This window comes from Egretta garzetta, unplaced genomic scaffold (assembly GCF_000687185.1).
Source record: "Egretta garzetta isolate BGI_Z169 unplaced genomic scaffold, ASM68718v1 scaffold797, whole genome shotgun sequence".
Classification (NCBI taxonomy): domain Eukaryota; kingdom Metazoa; phylum Chordata; class Aves; order Pelecaniformes; family Ardeidae; genus Egretta; species Egretta garzetta.
In genome coordinates this window covers 473341-495361 of record NW_009260172.1, presented here as the reverse complement: position 1 = coordinate 495361, position 22021 = coordinate 473341, and the positions used below count along the sequence as shown (strand labels likewise).

General features: G+C 42.3%; 1 protein-coding gene across 1 annotated transcript in view; it reads left to right on the top strand.

Annotated features, from left to right (window-relative positions):
• The window catches only part of TEAD4 (TEA domain transcription factor 4), a 48317-nt gene extending 26616 nt beyond the window's left edge, over positions 1-21701 (top strand). The window contains 9 exon segments of the mRNA XM_035897131.1: positions 626-655; positions 2009-2143; positions 2952-2995; positions 5292-5347; positions 6116-6246; positions 7154-7327; positions 17270-17410; positions 18866-19018; positions 21588-21701. Of these exon segments, the coding sequence (XP_035753024.1) occupies positions 626-655; positions 2009-2143; positions 2952-2995; positions 5292-5347; positions 6116-6246; positions 7154-7327; positions 17270-17410; positions 18866-19018; positions 21588-21701 (978 nt within the window).
• The last annotated feature ends 320 nt before the right edge of the window (positions 21702-22021 follow it).

The window sequence follows — 22021 nt, the reverse complement described above, 5'->3', positions numbered from 1 at the left end:
CTGCTGATAGCTGTGTGTTCTTCTATCACTGTTCATTTTCCGTAGCGAGTATACATGTTCATATTTATATCCTAGAGATCATAGCAGCTACACGCTGACTTTTCAGACCAATTACTGTAATACTACTGTCTCCAAACAAATTGGGGTGTCTTCTCTAAGTGTGCCTGTAACAGAGAGGTGGGAAAGTAAGGTAAAGCTTGGAGAAAAGTCTGTTCCCAGAAATCAGTAGTTTTCCATGTCCTGGGTGGCTAATAGATAACACTTGTACTAAGGAAAAAGAGGGAAATTGCGGTGGTGGCATTATGATTATGTGTTTTGAGAATAATAAAAGGCATTTCAAATGTTTGGTAAAAAATTTTGTTGCTTCATTTTCTTATTTTTTTTTTTTTTTTTTTTTTTTGTACCTGAAACACGATACAAATGAATACAGAACTGCTAGCTGAAAGAGAAAGGAGGTGTCTTTCACAAAAACATGCTTTTTCCAGCTGTCTATCAGGCATTTAAACAAAACAGAAAAACACAACAGGGGCTAATAGATAAAATATTTTCCCTTCTTAATTTTTTCTTAACTGTAATGCTTCCACAAGTAAATGCTTCTTCCCCATAAACTCATGTATAAATTCAGGTAGACAAATATGATTTTTCTAGTGAGAAAGTAAGGGGAGGAAAAAAGTCCTTTTCTGCAGTGGCAACTGGGAAATGGTCTTTATGTAAATCATGAAAAAGCCAGAAAAGAATCCTTACCCTTAAAACATGTTGTAGGTAATCCTTAAAGTATTCCCTAAAGCATCACTTAAACTGGATTCTGAAAAACTTTCCCATAGCTTTGGAGAATCTTAGCAACTTTCTCAGCAATTAAAATGTTTCCTTTCCATTCACTTGAATAGTACTAACAGGAGTCACAGATACTGTAAAAAAGAAGATATGCAAGTATTGCCCATTCCTACTGATTGTTCCACTTAACTGTTATAATTTATTCTTGAGCTTTTGTTATGCCTCCTCCAAATGTTTTTGTGTTAGACACTTAAGAATCCCTGGGCTTCAAACTTCAGAAAACCTTTGAGAAAGTGGAGGGGTTAGAGAGAATGGAGACCCAAGGGTGAGAACTTGCTGCAGTTCAATGAATCCAAGTGGGAAGTGAGAATTCCTGATGAGGACAGAAAGAGCTCACCTCTTTCAGCAGTCTCTCCAAGCCATGAATTCATCTATGGCATTGCCATTATAATGCCACAGATAAATGTGGAGTATTTGAAGGTTGAAGATTAATTGTAGGTGATGTAGGAGGAAAGGCAGAATGTGGGGAAATGCTTCTGTTTGTCTATTTATTCCTTGGAAGAAGAAACAAAGAATGCTATTTGTTTTAAACATATATCAGACCCCCTAGTTGTTGCACTGTCATTGCCTGTAAAAATGTGTGCAATTCTACGGCCTGGTTAAAATGCAAAAAGGAATGTCCTTGCATATGTGCCCTGGGAGGTTATTAAGATTTCCTGTTTCCCCAGGGATGGGAATAAAACTATCAACTCTACCTGAGACAAATGCAGTCCCAAACTGAGGTAGTCTTTTTGCAGTGCTGATGAAAAACTCCTTTTGTGAGCTTGTTTTTTAGAGGTTTTTTTTTGATAAGCAAGAGTGTCCCATTGAATATTCTTACCGATGATTAAAACACGAGTCAATTAAGATTGTACTTTCCATAACAAAACATTTCGGCTGTGTGGTGGAAAGTCCTTGGACAGAAAGGATAAATGCTTAGCAGGTTTCTACACCAGTGATCCCAGCATTTCAGAAGGGATGATTAATCACATCTGAAGCTATAGTAATGGGTGAAAGACTTACATGCTATGAAGAATTCTTAGGACAGTTATTGGTGAGTCTGCTGCCCAGGTTTTCAGAGATGCTTGCTCTCTACAAAGCAGCTGGTGAGAATCCTGGTTATGCAGCATTAGACCAGGCAACTTGTTTATCATTATAATAATTCTGTTTTTCCTGTTTCTACTCTTGCCCATAGGATCAGGCAGCTAAAGATAAAGCCATGCAGAGTATGGCTACAATGTCATCTGCCCAGATTATCTCTGCAACTGCCTTCCATAGTAAAATGGCCTTGCCTGGTCTCCCACGACCAGCCTACCCTGCTGTTTCTGGGGTGAGTGAATCAGTGTCTTGGAGGAGTTGGGCTGAAGACACTTGAGTATTTGAAAGGGTGTTGGGATCTGCTCACGAAAATCCTGAGAACATCAGGAAGAATGGGCCAAAAGGCATTGTCTTTGTAGAGCGAATCTGTCATATGGCTTCAACAGTTTGGGTCTGATTCTTTGCTCACACTGATGTGAAACAACAGAGTTTCACTGTATGCTTTTTTAAAAAATTACACAAGTGAGAGAACAATCAGATCCTTTGGGTTTTCAGCTGCCTGAAATATTTTTAGGTGTCTGTATCACTTTCTTAGTCCAGATTAAAACCATTTGGGCCATCCTGACTCTTTCTCAAGCTTATAATTCCCAAGATCATCCTGGGGGCTTAGATTACAAATTGATGTCCCTTCTATAAAATCCTTAATAGAGGAGGCCTTTCAGCATCCCCTAACCTTTGAGTTGAGTCTAGTGAGCTTTTGCTCCTGTGGAGCTTTCCTGGGGAATATGGTCCCTCTAAGAAAGTGAGCATCATTAAAGCTGTGGAGACAGAGGCACAAGATACATAGATAGTATTTAACATTAAAAACCACTATTGGGTCAGTTGCTTGCATGTCACTAGTAGTAGTGTGTAGAAAGAAAACAAAGACCAGTCAGCACCTCCACAAGGATGAGACCAGGAAAGTGGAAGAAGAGATATAGTTCAGTTACATCTTTAAAAGTCTGTGAGCTTGCAGTTTCTTTCCTCAGAAAGGAGCAAGCCTTGCTTTTCATATCTGTCTTAAAAGTGGTGACTTCTGCCTGTATGTTGTTCTCTTGCAGTTTTGGCAAGGAGCTTTGCCAGGCCAAGCTGGATCTTCCCAAGAGTGAGTATTCCTTCACATGAGCATCCAAAGCAGGTGCTTCTGCCACTTCGTCTATGCTGCCTGAGAACACCATTAACTATTACAAGATTTATAAAATGCTAAGAAAATGTAGTCTTTGCTCTCAGACAGATTCCTTGATCATGGGTCTGAGACTTAAGACCCATGGCTGAAGACAAACTGAGAGTCATGAGAGAATCTTGAATAGATAAAACCCTATGTCTTCCTATGGTACCTTCAACATGGATTACACCCCTTTAATGTGTCCCATGACTGAAGCAGCCTAATAGGGGTTATTCTGGTGAGCTGCTGAATCTAGCCCGATAGAGGCGAGGCTGCTGCAGCTCCATGCTTCAAAGTTCAACCAGTAGTGAGGCTGAGCATGTATTCCCAGTAGGCGCGCACATAAATATGCATATACATTACACATATACACATGACTGGCCACACAGAACAGCACAGACAGATGATGCTCAGCACTCACACAAATACAAACAGCACCAACAGCCTCATCCTGTACCCCTTTCTGGCTGATGAGGGTGAAGGTATGTTAGTGGGAAATACACATGCACTGTAGGTCCATCCGGTAACTGCCCTGGGATCCCCTGCCTCCCTGTGCGCTGGCACCCAGGCAGGTGAGCCCCCAAGGCCACAGCACCGCTCCAGGTGCTGGTACAGGTCTCTCGCTTGCATGCACACACACGCACGTGCACGTGCACAGACACATGCACACGCTGTGAATCTCTCTAGTAACTGGGTTTAGAGACAAAGTCCACCCAGTAGCTGGATCTTCGCTGGATCTTCCCACAGAGGTAAACACACACAAACCCATCTTTCAGTCAACCTCCAGACTCCACAGTCTCCGTCATTTGGCCTGAATCTGTTGGTCCCTCTGAAAGCATCCTAACCTCTGAGGACACACACAGGTGGCTCCCAAGCCATCTACTTGCTGGCCAGTCTGGCTTGATAATGGCTAGTGATCACACCCTCGCTTGCTGCTGGCACTCCAGAAAAAAATACTCACAGACCTGAGAGCTCCTCATGCAGGAAAACAATTAGAGATAGAATTTAGTGAGAAGATATAGCACTGACTGCACTGAGAAGGTGCAGTAGTACTGCCCTTCTTACATGCAACTGGCACCTTTTATTGCCATATTCATCCCCATAATAAATCTTGTGCAATCCCAAAATGCCCTTCCCCTGCATTCCATAGTGTGTCCCTTACCATCTAGGCAGTAACCCCTAGGCAGTTTGTAAGGTGACTGGTTTGTAAGCCTCCCCAGCTGGCTGACTGGGTTTGTTTCACACCTGGATGATGAGGACGATGGCTGTCCTGTGACAGCCCTGGCAGGGGCTCAGTTTCTCTTTTGGGATTACTGGGGCTCCCCTGCCCCATGTGGAGACAACCCTTTGGTGGGCTGATCCTTCACCAGTGACAGCGCTGAGTGTAGTTGTGCAGAGTATTATTCAGGTTGCTCTGCCTGCCATTGTTCCTCTGTGCTCATTTGTTTGTATGGAGACTCACTTTTTATCACATAGCCTAACAAGAGCAATTTAAGCCAACTTAAGGATAAGCAGCTGGAAGGGACTATGTGTTTTAGGCAAGCCCTGTGTTCCTGCTCTCTTGTGGTGCTGTTGCTAATATTTGTGAGAACAGATACTACTAAAATACCGTGTGGGGAAAAAATGGCTAGTAAAAGAATGGAAGCCATCCTAGGAGAGATGAAGTAGATTTTAGGCCTTTAGCTTGACAGCAATCAAGGAAGTATCAATGTGAGATGTTATTTTAGAAGCTTGAAGTATCTGCTACCCCTGATTTCAGATGGTGTCTCCAGTTCCTGATTTTTCTTACAGTGGTGTTAAAATGGAGCTGAGCTGTCTTGAAAGCTAGGTTCAGTTGTGGGTGTTGAATCTGGGCCTAAAAGTCTGAGAGGCATCCAGCCCAGAGGTGTATCCACTTGCATAAACTTAAAACTATCTGTGAAAGAAAAGAATAAACGAATAGGCACTGGTGTATTAACAGGCTGACAAGGATCTCTGAATAACAAGTCTTCTGGGAGTGCCTGCTGCACACCTGCAGGGAGATCTTACTCAGTCCAGTCATGGCCCTTACTGTTCCTTGAGTCTTTCTCCATGACCCTCTCTTGCCCATACAGAAAGATAATTTCCCAAAGACACTTATGACACTTTCTCCCTCAGGAGAAATACTAGATCTAATGTGCGCAAACGGTTGGTCAAGAGTCTTGTTTGGTTTGGGTTGGGTTTTTTGTTAACCATCTCTCTTTGTGTACTTCTGTAGCGTGAAACCTTTTTCTCAACAACCTTATGCTATACAGCCTCCGCTGCCATTACCAGGTAGGTAAGGAAATGTAGTTCCTTGCTTTGAAATTATATTCCAACTTCAAAAATAGCCAACAGTTTTAAATTAACACTTAAAAATTAATTTTTAAAAAAATATTTTTACATATTGAAATATTTCAGTGAGCCAAAAATTATTTTTTATGTAATTTCCCATTGTCACCAGTTCCCATCCTTTTACTGAGAGACCTGAAGCTTTTTTTAGTTTTTTTTATTTAAAAAAAATTTGTTTCCTGTTTTAGGTTGGTTGTTTTGGGGTTCCTTTTCCTCCTGGCTCAGCAGAAAATAAAAACTTATGTATCTCCACTGTTCTTCCACCATGCTGCATGTACTAGAACACTGTTTTCCATCATAACGTGATTGCCTTTCCAATTTCTCATTGCGTGGAACAACAAATGTCTTTTCCTTCTGAGTTTCCCCATTTGAAAGGTTAATGGTCCCATTAATGGTGATGCTTCATTCTGATACTTTGTACTCTGATACACTGCTCATTTAGGGTCCTCTTAAAGTTGCCAAACATGTTTTCTCTGGTGTGAAAACCAGGTAGATTGTCTTTTACATCATTACCAACCCTGACAGTGCTGTCTTAGCAGAGGGTAACTGACAAGCCATTGTAGAGTGAGGACCTTGTTAATGATATTTTTGCATGATGACTGAAGTAATAAGAAAATGTAATTAGTCAGCTTTGACAACAGGTGCTCTACTGGAAAGTTACTACCAACTTTTCTCTTTCTAAATTTTGTTATATAAATCCTGTGTGCTTAGGGTTTGAGTCTCCTACTGGCCTCTCGCCTTCCCCATCAGCACCAGCTTGGCAAGGACGAAGGGTTGCTAGCTCCAAACTTTGGATGTTAGAATTCTCTGCATTCTTGGAACAACAACAAGACCAAGACACAGTAAGATACACACCTGACTTCCACCCCTCATTAATTTTTGGTCTTCAGGTAGCTTCTGTTCTTCATGGATATATTATACTACTATATGTGTATGGAAATACTTGCTTTGTTGCTCTACTAAGGACAGAAAGCCATCTTTGAGAAACACAAGGTATCCTTCTCTTAGAGGATAGAATTGCCTATAGTGGTATAGCCAGCTCTGTGCCATGTGCTTCTGGCCTCCCTTTCCATGGTCATGGATGTTCACATACCAGAGCTCAAGGGGTGATAAAACAGTGGTACAGCCCTCGCCGGGCTATTCTAGCTGTCCCATCCAGCCTTGGAGGACAGACCCAGAATCAGATGATGGTAAGAACACATGAAGCCATGTATTTCTCTGGTGTGCTGGGAACTTAAATTTGGGGGCAACTGGGATGAATTTTGCATCAATGTATTTCCATGGAGCCACCTATAAAATGGAAGTAGTAAGATTTGCCTGTTTTACAAAACCTTGTGATACTGCATCTTGAGACGTACATTGGTGATGGGCCAGTTCCATTTCCTCTGTCTGAGATTAGGAAATTTCAGAAAAGATTACAGTATTTGGCTGGTACCTTGCTGTGGGATTTCGGGCAGCTCTTCATAAGACAGGAGCATTGATGTATGACTGAGTGACCTGTGACAGGTAACACTATCTCAGGTTATTTCACACTATAGAGCAGCAGCATGAGGCAATACTTTTGGAATGAATATAGGAAAAAAACAACTATAATGTTTCAGAAGAAGCAAGAAGCATGGATGTATTGATAGCAAAGAAATCAAATCTTCAGTGACTTCCAGTAGTCTTCTGTGAAGAATCATGAATGTTCAGTATGTACTGAATGGTACTGAATGATTTCCTAATTCCATGTTTTTCCTCTTCTTGCAGTATAACAAACACCTGTTTGTGCACATTGGGCAGTCAAGCCCCAGCTACAGTGATCCCTACCTCGAGGCAGTGGATATCCGGCAGATCTATGACAAGTTCCCTGAGAAAAAAGGGGGCCTGAAGGAGCTCTTTGAAAGGGGCCCAGCTAATGCCTTCTTCCTTGTCAAATTCTGGGTAAGGAAAGGACCCTTTGTAGGGTACCCATTTGCTATGAAGTTCTCACTTTAAAAGCGGTGGCCTTGCTACTTGTTCAAGACTGCCGCCTCCCAGCCAATTTTCCCTGTGCAGCCAACTTAATACAGTCACGACTGTCACTGGAGATCTTTCCTTGACTGCACAAGGTCCTCATTCTGGCCTGGAGCAAGATGTATCTTTCACAGCATCATCCGTAGAGTTGTTCTTGACTAGTGTCTGGAGATTTTATTTGCTAATGGTGACTTGGGCCCTTTAAAACTTTATTTATGTAAGAGAAGAATCTAAATTAAATTATTCTCTGCATACTCTTATGTGTTCATGTCTCTCAGTGTTGAGTAACTTCTCAGTCAGAGGCAACATTTTTTCATCTCCTATCTCATTATCTGCATTTTGTGCTATCCAAGTACTAATAATTTACAGATGCATTATTTACTGCAGGCAAAAGGACAGACAAAAGATAAGAGGGACATATAATGAAATTGGATTATCCCAATAATATATTACTGAAATGGCTTCTGGTAAGTTGGCAGAAATCAGCCTGGCAAAAGCCTACTCACTCAATTTGGATTTTTGTGAGTTAGCTGAGATTTGCAAAAACTGCACCACTGTGCTTCAGGGTATAAACAAAATAGTTGTGGTGATCGATCTTATCATAGGTATTACAAGATTAAAAATAATAGCAGCTTGGGGCAGTTGCACACTAGATGGCTGAGGGAATGTGTAATGGGATTTGGAGCCTTTCACCTTGAGTTTACCAGTTATAATTCAACCCCAGGTCAGGAGTGAGATGATGAGAAATGAGCTTTCGTTTCTCATACTCTTCATAAAAATTGGCACTAGAATGCCTCTTAACTGGTGCTTTCAAGGGAAGGAAGAGTTAACTTGAGTGCCTTGAGATGCAGCTTCCCAGCTGCCCCAAGCCTAGCCTTTCCAGAACTAAGTTGGAGAATGTTGGCTGGGAGTCTGCTGTTCAAGTGTCTGGTGCTTAGAGCGTTAGGAAGTCTTGGAGACACATAATTTTACAACCTGCAGACTGTGTGCGACTAAGCTGGGTCCCTTATGTCAGCCTCTGTCAGAGTGCAGCAAAGGGAAGGTTGAAACAAAAGGTAAAAGACCAGCCCGGTTCCAGGCAGAAGAGAAATACCTGGGAGAGACAGCAGCACCTTGCTGAGAAGGGTATCCTTGACAAGATCTGGGTAGTGATTGCCCTACCAAGAACTGTCTGGAAAAGGAAAGAGAAGTATGATGTGACAAAAGAAAGGAAAAAGAATAAGAGAGGATAACTTCTAAGAAATGGTCCTTGGAAAAGTAGGAGCTGCAACAGCTGCTTCCTGCTGTGGGGTAGGGATCCCAGTAAAGTCTTCATGCCGAGGTGAAGAGCACTGGCTCCTGCTCTGAAGTGCTTTGGAAGTTTCAGGAACAAAAAGGAAGAGCTTGGAGACATTATGTAGAGAAAATAAAACACTTTGAATTCCTTGACTTAAGAGGAGAGAAATCATAATGAAATTGTTATCTACTGCAAATGTGATTTTATTTATCAAAACTGTTAGTGTGCTTTTGTGCTTGTGGGGTTGGGTTTGGGGATTGTGTTTGTTTGGTTTTTAATATTAGAAGGATAATTGTGGCCTACACATCATGTCAGACCAACCTAAGTTAGGCTTTTGAAGGATTTACATGATGGGATGTCATGAAGTTGGACTCTTTCTTGGGCTCACATGAGGTGTCTGGTGTTCAGAGGGTATTGAATCACTGAAATTTGGCTTGCATAAAGGATCTGAAGGAGGATTTGAAACACCTTTTTACGTATACATGATGCCCTGGGGCTCTGCATCTGTACCCTTATAATGACAGGGATATTTTTGGGCTTGGTTTAATATTTTGACTTTCTGATTATTTTTTGGGTACCCTTGCATTGTTGAATCCTATCTGGAGTTAACATCAGGTTTTACTGGTGGAAACACGACAGGCTGTCACTTACAAATAAGCTAAGTTTACAAGTCATTAATTGAATGGAAGCTGTTAAGGCTTTTAAGAAGTAAATCATTTTGTCTTTTATTTGTTTCTCAGTGTAGACAGTAGTAGGGGATGAAAAGACCATGCCATATTCTGGATGAGAAGGTATTGGGGTGCTTCTACGATTTGCACTGTGTTTCACAGGAGTACTTATATTAATCCTGTTGTAAGCTTTCAGCTAGGATGTCTAAGGCAATATAACTAAAGCAGTTCAAAAAAACTTCTGCTCCAGAAAATGTGGACTTTCTTGAGGAAAACTCCAAACCATTTTGTTGCAAAACCTTGTATTCAACATGCCTGAAATGGTGGTAATGCAGTCTTATACTTAAACAAAGCATGTGAGCCATACCTGTAATGCATCATGCTACATGTGTCATGGGAATTCCTGAGTTTGGTGTATTGCAATAGATGGGTGTAGTGCAACATCCCCCCCAATAAACCCTTCTCAAAGATAAGGCAATATGATTAGTTTTCTTCTGTTAAACTGGTTTTTTTAGATTTAGGCTGAGATTTTTATACCCCCTGCATTTTTATACTTCTGCAACAGTATATGCTAGGATGCTTTCTCATTGTGCTACCTGATTGCTCTGGGCAGCTATACAAAAATATTGTTGATGTCCAAAGATGTGTTGGATTAAGCAATTACTACACTGTTGAATTTATAGCACTGTTTAGGATAAAAGTATTATCCAAAAGCAAATTACCGATAACCTTAAAATTGGTGAGTAGAGTTAAATACTTGAAGGGGTGTTTTGAGACATGAAGATATGATTGATTTTTCAAAGGTTCTGAATTGAAGTGGTGGTTGCAGGTGACAAAGGCTTTAAAAAGCAAGGCACTGAATAAGTTGGATTTGTCTATATGTAGTTTTAGGCTTGAAGAACCTGAGGCAGGAACCTGGCATTACTGCACTAAGCATTCAGTATACCAGATGATCTGTTGTGCACCAGAAGCCTAACTCTAAACACCAGGGTTGGGGTTTCTTGACATCACTGATAGCACTTAGGATCTAGTGTGACTGAGAAAGATATGTTCATGTTTGTTCAATTGTGCTTTAAATTATTTATGCAGTAGCTAAAAGTTGATGAGTGTGAAACATAAGCAGTGTTTGCAATCCTTGATTTTGGTACAATGAACTAACTCTTGGACTTGGATTGGCAGGTTGTGTGTGACATCTGTGTGACATTTCTCTGTGCTCCAAGTGCATTCTAGCACACGACAATGAATGTGAGACATTGGGCTCCCAACACATGGGCAGTGGCAGCTCTGCTCTTTTCCAGTGTAATATTATCTCTACCACCTGTTACTTGGTTCTCCCCATGAACTCCTCCTATATGCATCGTTATTAATAGTTTGGGGTAGAGGCGTTTTCAGGGCTTTGCAGATTCGTAGAATGGTGCACTTGCATCTTAAAGCTTTCAGAAGTTGTGAGACTCTGGGTGGAAGCCAGAAGGAAAATGACAAAGCAGGGATTGAGGACAGGCAGTACTTTGTCCAGAGCAGCCATCTGCAGAGGGGTGGATCAGGGAAATTGCTTGGGAGACCTTTACTGCCAGTGATTAATATATGTAGAAATTTCTCCTCCTCAGTGACAGGCACGCTGGACCAGTCAAATCACTGAGTGTTTTATTTCCAGTAAATGAATTATACCTTTGTGGAAGGGTCTGAAAGGGTGGGCTGGAGACTGCTGTCCTGTGCTTGGCTTCTCCTCTCTACCAAGCAAATCCAGTCAAAACAGCAGCAGTGCAAATTCCCTTCAGCACCTTGCTGTGCTCACTGTGTGCCTTCAATCCTGACCTGGCAGAAACTGCCTGGAGAGCAAGGAGATGGTAGTTTAGTCTCCATGTCCATTCTGTCCTTGGCACTTCTTCTGAGGCAGCAAACAAGACAGCAGCTAGCAACAGAGATTTTAATTATCTTTGCACATTTTTCTGAGAATGGATCTGACAGCCCATTAATTTCACCTGCAGTCACCAGCATCACCTCCTACCAGTTGCTACCCTATGTAAAGGGACTTTCTGTTCAGAGATTGTTGGCAGCAAAAAGCAGATTGAAAGACTGAACTGCTGTGGGAATTGGGCTGCTGGGTGTCAAAGTAACACAGTCCTGGGGGACTAGCTAAGTCGCAGCTACCCGTAGTGTTGGCAAGGACTTCTGCTGTCTTTGGCTAGCTCAGAAACTCTCCCCTTTCCCCTTTCTTGGAGGCTGAAGCTGCAGAGGCACACGTTTTGGACTGTTCTTAAAGAACTGTTCAGCATATGCCTTTCCATTGACCACATGGGACCTGTGTGCAAGCTACGGTTTCTCATGGCATGTAGTGCCATTTGGACTCTTGTCCAATCATTGCTTTTCAAAGCCTCAGATAAGCTGAAGACTGATTCTCAAAGGTCACATTTCCCTCTGTAAGAGTTTCAGAGAAATTTTGATTCATGGCCTCATCCTAGTGGGAACGAGGCCTTTCTTGGTAATCAGTTGTGAAACTCACTCCCACCAAAGATCAGACAAAAATCTTGGCTTCATATATGGTTAGGACAGTGCACAATGCCAACTTTTCTGTAAGTGTTTCTTTCTTGGGGTTCCAGAAGTTGAGTTATACACTCAACCTCATCAGAGCTGTTTTCAGCAGAGCTGCTAAGAGACAAAAAACAAAAACAAAAAAGTAATACCAGCTTGTCGAGTGCTACTATGCCCTTCCCTGAACAAATCCTTTCTCTTCCATCTAGAAATCTTGTCTTGTAGGTATTTAAAAATTCTGCTTACTTCTTTGGAAAGGAGGAAATCTCAGATATTTCCCCCAAAATGGGCAGATCAGCTCTCTTGCATGTAATATGTAGACCTCTGAGATGTGCTAGATCATGGATAACTCAGTAATTGTAGTTTCAGTATGTTTGGAAGTCATCAGGCAAGCCATGGACAAGTATGTCGTCTGTGCTGAGCTTGCACACTAAGTTAAATGCATCCCAGACACATCAGATTGCTGTTTGCTAGAGCGTGCACAGCTTTTTGCATCTAGAATTTCTTGGACAGAAAGCCAGAACCCTGACTTTGTCAGATAAAGTAATATGGTCCAGTTGGTGGCTCATGGCTCAGATTTAGCTTGTAATATGCCTCATCTATTTGATCTTCCACCTTTGCCCTTGAAGAGATGGAGAACAGCTGTTTGAGTGCTGGACACCACCCAAACAGCTGAATACTGATGCTACGCCTGCTGCAGTCCCACCCTGTTGCTAGTAGTGGCTAGTAGGAGCCTGGAGGGGCAAGGCAACTGAGCTCATTGGCTATGGACTCTCCCAAATCCTGACTATGTCTCCATTGGCTGCTTAGGCTGGAGTAAGGAACGTATTCAAGAGATACCTCATTTGTTGTTGGACATACTAGTGCCTTTGCCAGTGAGGAGCTGAGGCACCTATGTCCTAGTCTCCAGGTCTGAATCACATTCAGTTATGTAGTCAACAAGTCCATGCATTCCCAGACAAAAAAGTGAAGGTTGGACTTCCTACTTGACGAAGTGCTGGGAAGATGATTTCCTTTAAGTCGTAGTCACTATTATTCCCTCACATCTTTTGAGGGATGGAATGTACTGGACAGAGTAAAGCAGACCTTTCTCTGCTCACCCCAGGATTGGGTGTGCTTTGACACAAGGTTTTCTTCAGAGAAAGAAACCCTGAAAGTGAAGAGAAAGGAAGAGTCCTTTTCCCAAAGCAACAATGTGGTTTCTAGTCCAGATGGCCTAGGTGTTGTGAGGAGCTCATAGGAATCTAGGCATAGAGGCCATAGCATTTTTACATGTTAAGCTAAAAGCAGTAGCTCTTTTGGCCATTAGACACCCCATGATGAACAGTATGATTTTGTCCTGGTGCAGTCCTGGGAAGTCTAACTGCATCCATTAGTGATTTACCTCAGTGTCCAGTTGATATTTAGAAGTTAATTTGGCTATGGCAGATAACAGTGGTTTTCCTCAATTTTCTGCCTTGTCTCCCTTCAGGGGGTAATATTCTCCATAGCAGGGAAAACAGATTGGAGTTTTACTCCTGAGTGGTTCTTTGGTCTCATATTCATGTACACCATTGCCATTTTCAGTTTACATGAATAAACCAGGTTGCAAATAATTCAAGAGCAGATATGTGTGTGCTAAATAATCTCTGGTACAGAGGCAGCAACTTCCATGAGAGGGTGGGAATCAGCAGCTGTAAGTAAGTAAATAAGCTGTAACTGTAAGGCCAGTATCTATCTGAGGTGCTGCAGCTCCATTCTCCTGTGAACGTAAACTGGAGCTCTCAGACAGCTGCTGCTGCCATTCCCTGGAGTTGATGAAATTCCATGTTTATGGGCTGAGGTTCTCAGAGGTGACAGAAGGAGGTGGGTGCACAGCTCTTGTTGACTGACCACCCTAAGACAGCCCTAGCCCATAATATAGGACGTGCTTTAGAATAAAAGGTGCAGTGTAGATGCCAGGGCATTCCAACATTACCCCATTGCTTCACTTCAAGAGGGCTTCCAGGAACCTGATTGTACACAATGTTAGTGAATGTCAAGGACCGCTTAATTAAAACAGTCTTACCAAAATCTTGCCTATTGCTAGATAGATTAATGTTGATTAATTAGATGTTAATTAGCTGTGAAATTCTACAGTCTGGTCTTTTGATGGGAGACTTGCCAAATTGTGGAGGCATCTAAAGTGGCTTCTAAGGGCTAGTGATGCTTTTCTCATGAAGTGGAACTAGCACCTTTTTGCTTTGCCTCATATTAACTGCACTTATTTTTTAATTTGCCATTAAGAGTTTAGGGGAATGTAACCTTAACTTTACTAGTGGTACCCTGAAAATGTCTGTCTGGTTCTGCAGTGAGGGCCTCCACTATGTTTATGTAGCAGTGGTCCGACCAAGCTTCTGTAGCCCTGACCCTTTGTTCTTTTGACTCAGTGGGATAATTTATTTGGAAAAGTGGAATTGGGTCCATACATTGTGTTTATCACCCCCAAGGGAAATAGCTGAACAATGTTGTGAAGGACTCCTAGTCTAGTTCCTTTTTGAAGGGAAGGAATTAATCTTTATTCAGACAGCTGGAGTATGGTCAAATAAACAATACAGTTGCATTGACATGTAAATGAGTATTACAATAATTCAATAAAAACCCAAACCAGAATAGAGTAGCATTGCTACTCTCTAATACATGTACATTTGTGGTACAAACAAAGTAGCTGCATAACTATAGTGGGGAAAATTCAACAGCAAGGACTTGAGCATGACCGTATTAATTCACTTGGCAGCCTGAATTATGATTAAGTCTGTAATGCCTGTGCCTTGTTCCTATTAATACGTGTGCTACCAGGTTACAGCTAGCCTGGATTTTCCCACGTACACTACTCCAGTGTAGACAAACCATTGGAGCATAACACTGCATTACAGTCATTTAGGTGGTCATGACAATGTAAAAGCTTCCAATCTTCTTCCAGCTGTTATCACTACATCAGTGGTACAAATGTGGATGTAAAATGATTTTTAAAGAAGTTTTAAATCCCAATTGTTTTACTGATAGATTTTAACATGTGTGCCCAAATTTGTTTTCAGCTCAGTGAGGTGGCAGAAAACTATGGGGGCCAAAAGGGATAAGTGTTAAGTCAGGAACCTATTCCTGGATAAATTGTTTTGTGAAGCTATCTTCTGAGGAGAAGCAAACATGAGAATAAAATAATTACCAGCTTTGTACGACTATCTCCTGATAAACCAGAGGATGCTCTTGAATATATAGTATGCAGGAGATGACAAATTTAGGAAAACATAAAGGGATGAATGCACAGAAGTGGAAAATGGAACTGGATTTTCTGAAATAAATAGAGAGATGGTTTATTTTATTTCCACCACCTCCTCCTTCACACACCTGAAGTGGCAAGTTAACATCTGTGGGAATTGGCTTGAATGGAAATACTGCACATTATCACATGGCTGCTTTTCTTGCTAGTGCTTTTGGCAACACTGTTGGCAAAATGGTTAATTCTTCTGTGGCAATAGCTCTGCATGATGTGAGCTGCTGGCAAGCATTATGGTACAGAGATGGCCCACCCCGACTGTCTAGGGGCAAAACTTTTAACCAGAAGGGAATGACAACAAAGAGTGCCTTCTAGCAGGTTACTAGTTACTGTTGTAGTTACTCAAACCCATCATTCACTAGAAGAAGCAGTCCTGCCTTTTGCTTTCCTTATTGCTGCCCATCCTCCCAAAACATGTTCTTTGTCTGAACACACACAAGTGCTTCTGATCAGGTCAGGGAACTGATCCCACTGAGCACTAGCTGAGCAATTCCTCAGTGAGTCCTTGTAATTCAGCTATAGAAACATTTGTGTCAGTACAGGAGGAATGGGTAGGCACAAGCTGCTCTGGTACAGCAAGACTGCTCTCTCATGGTGTCAGGACCAGCCTGGTGTTATCAAAGTACAACTCTGAGGTGCAGTTTCCCAAGAGGCTCAAGCCAACCTGAGCATGTGTTGCTGTCAAAACAAAAAAAGTCTTTGTGCCCTCAACTTTTGTGTGTGTCCTCACCTTTCCCAGCCCCTGCAGCTTTCTGGGGATCAAAGTGAGCTTTCTTGTCTAACTGAAAAGTAACCCACCAAAACCACAACAAAATTTATTTTGGCTGGGATCAGCTCTCTTCTCTGGCTAACCACAGAGTTGTACAATTGCTAATGGTGGAGCAAAGGCAGCAGCGAGCTTGTGTGGCTACAGACTGGGAGAAGGCAGGACTGGCACTTTCTAGATTGACTTAAGCCTATTGTGAAGTTGCTACATAAGAGGAATAAGCTAACAGTATTATATCATGGCAGAGAAAAGACAGGTATTTTGCATGGCAAAGAAAAGGCGGATTCATTATTCAGGCGATCCAGTTCCAAGCCTACCATTGCTTGTCCTAAGCGCTGCCCTAGATCACGAATAAAAACCCTTCACTGACACCAGCTAAGAAAACCATGCTAGAATAGCATCTAATGCAGTCCTATTCACACCATGTCCACTGTTGCCTATGGGAACTGATCATTACTTTTCTGCTGATCTAAGTTAGCGCCTGGGCTTGTGGAATACAGACAAGCTCTACCCTTGTAGTTTTGAAAGGGAGGAAGCAGAGCTGGGCATTCCCACACACCCTTTGTATTTTCAAACCTTAAGGGAACTGCCTCTTCTTTTCATAAGTGTGTTTTGAATGACCCCTGGTGGAAGCTTCACACAACTGTGATGTTTAAGAGTTAGGTCCTGATGTGAGGCTTCAGTTGGCCAACCTTAGGCACACACGTTGGAAAACTGTGGCTGCTAATGGAGATGGGTTTGTATTCAGGTGGAACTGGGCTGCATCCGTCAGCAACCTACATTCCTTATGTTGCATCCTGGCTACTTATATTCTTCATACCGTAGTACCTGAGCCGAATGTGCGTGTGTACTCACACATTCCTTCTCTCTGCTCTGTCTCTTTCCACTTACCTGCATATTCAGGGTGGAAAAGCTTTATTACAATTGCTGTTGCATTGCTCTGTCTCTACAGTGCTCTGCTGTCTGGTCTCCACATGCTTTGTGAGAACCTCCATGCTGTCCTGGCACTGTTCAGTTATAGTAGTATATCAGCTAAGGCAAGGGGCTGTCTCACATGTTTTTAAAGTTAAGAGGATATTCCACCAGATTTCCCCAATCTGTATGCAAATCCCCACCACCATTTTCTGAAGCGGGAGCTGGATTTTAATGCATAGTCTTCAGATTTCCCCTGCTTGCTTGATGCACATTGATCTACTTAAGATGGTCTGGACACTCTAATACCTTACAATTTTGGCTATGCAAGACCCGTTTAGGTAATGGTGAAAATACACCACAACCATTTATTGATAACCATTTTTATTTTTTTTTGCCTTTTTTTTTTTTTTTTTGGCAGGCTGATTTGAACACCAATATTGAAGATGAATCCAGATCTTTCTATGGCGTGTCCAGCCAATATGAGAGCCCAGAAAACATGGTCATTACCTGTTCCACCAAAGTGTGTTCCTTTGGAAAGCAAGTGGTGGAGAAAGTGGAGGTAGGCAGCAGACACCTGGGTGCAAGGTCCTCTCTGGCTGCTGTTATGTCACTTCAAGTATTGGCATTCTGTGTATATCTCAAGGCAAAATATATCCTGTGCTTCTTATCAGGGAGATGAATGCCATAGATTATTATTTCTGAGACATGCAGGTGTAAGATTGCTCTAGCCTGCAACATGGCCTTGTCTCAGGACTTCATTGAAGGTCTTGTAGTGTTTGCTATTTTTACCTTAAATCTCAGTTTCTGAAGACCTGAATATGTAAGACTCAGCTCCGATGATTCTCTGGGGTTTTTGGGTGAGCAAAGAAAAGCTAGGAAACCTGGACCCTTGTTTTATAGTCCAGAAAGGTGAAAAAACCATGCAACACTTCATTCCCGTCAGTGTTTTTAAACAGATCATTTATAGATTATAGCCATTAATGAAGAGAGTGTAATAATTTACAGACTATAGTCTTATGATTTTATGAGGCTTGTCTTAGTGTTTGTACACTTACAGCTTGAGCAACAGTGGAGGTGCATTATTATGGATATATCTGGCATTGAAGAGATTCTTTCTGATGCCACATTCAGCTGCTAAGAGAGCTGCTCTGACCTGCTGCCTGCTGCTCTCTTCCTCAAGGATCCTCTAGATGCAGGAGCAGTGGCTGTGGGCAGAACACCAGGTGTTCTTGTGTCAGCAGTCAGTTCAAGCTACAAGTCATTCCCCAAGACCCATCTCCAGGCATATGGTAGACATGCCTGAAATCGGGTTATGTATGAGCATGATGGGGTAGATTGGCTGAAGAAAGGTGTCATGGTGCACAGGAAAGGAGACCAAGCTCTTGGGGTGAAAGGAGCATTTAATGGTCTGCTGTGAAATGGCAGAATCCAGCCTCAGCTTCTGTTCAAAGGAAGATGAAATATACAGAAGCTAAGATGTGAATGTGAACAAAAAAATCCCTCTGTGTAACACTGGCCAGACCCTCTCCTAAGGGGGAGAAGAGATACTATGTTCTCTCTCACAGGTACCATAAGGCTTTAGTCCTTTCCAGCCATGAATCATCCTGAGTACATGATTACCATCCTGCTTCCCGGTCTTGCTAAAGCAGTAGTTTTTAACTTTTTCAGTATATCCACACCTAACATTTTTCCAGTAGAGACGCAGACCATAGTATAGCTGACAATTGGTCTGCTCCTCTTAGTTACCTTTCACAGCTCTTTGGCAGTTTGCTGCTCATAAACTGCAACCCACTGTTCTAAAGAAAAAAGAAATCAAGCTGAAGAAATTAGAGGGCTCAAGGAGACTGACCTCGGTGCGAAGTACTGTAGAGGAATGATTAATCAGGTCATCACTGTTAGTAAAATGACTTGAAAATGCCATTGTAATTTTTCTGTTCTGAGTCCCTTTATGTGACTAATGCTACTAATGTGACAACATTAGCCCCATATCCCCCTTTTGTGTTTTACTTTGCAGACAGAGTATGCACGCTATGAAAATGGACACTATTCCTATCGCATTCACCGTTCCCCTCTCTGCGAATACATGATAAACTTCATTCATAAACTCAAGCACCTTCCTGAGAAGTATATGATGAACAGTGTGCTGGAGAACTTTACTATCTTACAGGTGGGACTTTCAACTGTTTTCGTTGGAGCTTGGAAACATGTAAGCCCCATGCAGGAGTTCACTGTTGTGAGTCAAAGCAGATTTCCTTTTACAGCTCAGCATCTAATTGAACTTAGTATCTCAGATGTGTATTGCACCTCAAGACCATTTATGGAGCTCTAGAGATAGTAACTCATGCAGAGAAGCAGCAGAAGAATTTGAGAGACCTGAGTAAGAGAGAAAAAACAAAGAAAGATAAAGGAGAACTCATGAGGCAGAGAGATAAAGGAAGGAGAAAGATGCAAAAGTTAGTGAAAGAATTGCTCATTCCACTATTGGGTGAACATTGTGATCTTTTCTCTGCCCTGGTCCTTTTCTCAAGGTAAAAAAAAAACAATAGCACTGTTAAGGGGCTATATAATTTTGTCATGGGAAGAGTTCTTCACTGACCAGGTAGGAAAAAAAAGAAAAGTTGTCTTCCTCAGGACCATCCTGAACCTGGAAAGAATATGGAGTCACATAAAGGAAGGGGCATGTTGGGGGAAGCTCTGTGACACCTTCATGAATCACTGCAACCTCTAGGTAGGGCAGTACTACAAGGCTACAGCAGCATTAGTGTCTATGTTATACCAGGAGCCTTTCCAGGCTCGGATGCATCTTAAATTTGGGAAGAGGGCAAAGACAGCTTAAAAGGTGGATTTTCCTAATGGACCAAGTTCTGTGCTCGCCTCTACAAGACATGTCACAGATCTTCACCCAGAGAACCTGAGGTTGGGTAAGTAGAAGAGATGCTAGAGGCTGTATGAAAGAATGGAAATCAAGTGGTCTTCATTTCATCCTCGAGATCTTGTGGGACTTCAGGCAACTGATTTCACTTCTCTGTGACTCAGGTACCTGACCTATAAACCACACACATTATTAACCTCACACAAGGTTAATAATATACCTCACAGGCCTTTAGGAGGCTTTACTTTTGTACTCATTTTTAGCATCTGGAAGAAAATAGGAGTATAAATGTTAAGAGATTTTTTTGGATGAGCAAAAGCATGAAGGGGGCAGGGACAGAGAGATGGAAGGTCTGTGTGCTGTAATCCATGCTGAGGAACACTAACTGCTTTCTGCATGTTTCATTCCTCAGTCAGGCCAGTGCTTGCTATAAATTTTATGAACAAAGTTGTCATACAGTTACACTTCCTCTGGGGCTTTATGTTTTGAGTAATCTCATGTCCTTCCCTTGCCTCCTGTCACAGAGAGACATCTCCTGTGGGTGCTGGCACAGCCTTTTATATATTGCCTTGCAGTCCTGCTCCCTGAGCAGCAGGCTCAGCATTTTCCACCCCCCACTCCCCACTGTTGAGCTGAAAAATGGTCATGCTTAATGCAAGGCATGCTGCTAGTCCTCAGCTACCAACCTGGATGTTGGTGTGTGTGTGTATCTCTCTCTCTCTCTGTATATATATGAATGTGTATAATTCGCAATGGCCTGCAGAAGAAAGGAGAAGGGTTAGTTCAGCTGCAAACCCCATCATGAAGTAGGGAAACAGAATAGACCAAAAACAGGCTGCTAAAATTAATAAGCAAGTTTGAAAACAGCTATTTTCTTTCTGTTTTCACAAGAATGGTTGGGCTTTGGTACAGTTCAAGCCTCCAGCTGGTATATTTTTCTTCTGCAGTTGAGTTGGTGCTAGTGCCGATAAAAATGTATCTTCTCCAGCAGGGGAGAACTGCTTGAAACTTTAGGTATGGCACAAACTCAGATGACAACAATGTGCAAAGTTGTGCAGCGACAGAGAGAGGGAAGCTGAGCTGGGAGCTCTGGGTGCAACATTTCACTTGTTTCTGCCATGTAGTGTAGGCAGTGCATGCTTCTGAAACTAGGACAACACTGTTCCATCACCATGCTGCTGACACTGAGTCACATTGCAGAGAAGCTAAGGTTCCTGGGGGAACCATAGAAAAAAAGGACCTCTGTAAGAATGCATGAGTGTAGCAGCCATCCTTCTGACATCTACAGTGTATGAGATGGGAGGCATAATGGAGTCAAACCTGTAAGTCTCCTGTAAAATGACTTATACTACATAATCCTCGTGGTCTGTGTCCACCACTGACAAGTAGGAGCAGATGGAGGGAAGGAACTGTTCATGGCTGTGATATATCAACACATGTGAGCAGGATTGGATGTGCCACAGGATGTGGCCTCTCTATACCCAACAAACAGAGCAAAAAGAGATTTTCTGTGAAACACCTTCTCTCTGCTAAAATCTGCAAGACCAGACGGTGGGGAGTAGAGGACCTAATGGACCTGCTTCCACTTATGTGGTCACTACTTGGTCACAGCTTTCTTTTCTCCACAGTGGACTCTGCTCACCTCCCTGTCTCTTCACTGCATTGTGGTCCTGATGCTGCAAAAGTGCTTTGCTTGGTGGTGTGGGCACATAGATTGGGGGTTGTGGTGGCCTAGCTGTGTATTATTCTTATGCTTCTCTGTTCTTTGCCTATTACTGAAATTTTGCTCTATGTTAAATGTGTTGGAATATGTAAGCAGAGAAACAGCAGTTGCCATCTCAGCTTTTTCTCCTTTTCTGTCTAGGTTGTGACAAACAGGGACACACAGGAGACCTTGCTGTGCATAGCATATGTTTTTGAGGTGTCAACTAGTGACCATGGTGCCCAGCATCACATCTACCGCCTGGTGAAGGACTAGAGACTCTCTGCCCTGAGTCGTCCATGGGATGCATGTCTAAGAAAAAAGCCCATGCTTGAACAACCCCTGCCCCCTCATACCAAACTGAAAAATAAACTGCAGATATTGTGTATTTTCAGAAAAGCACCTCTGAGCTGTTTTGTGATTGATGGGGGTCAAAGAAGTTTGTATCTATCTCCAGGTTTGTGCAAATGGGGAAAAGACTTGGAGTCAAAGAAACAGGGAAATAACTGCTTAAGGGTTTCACCACAAACAGCATCCTCTGGAATGTATTTCCCACAGAGCACACACAGGGTGTGCTCATACACGTAGAAGGAGCG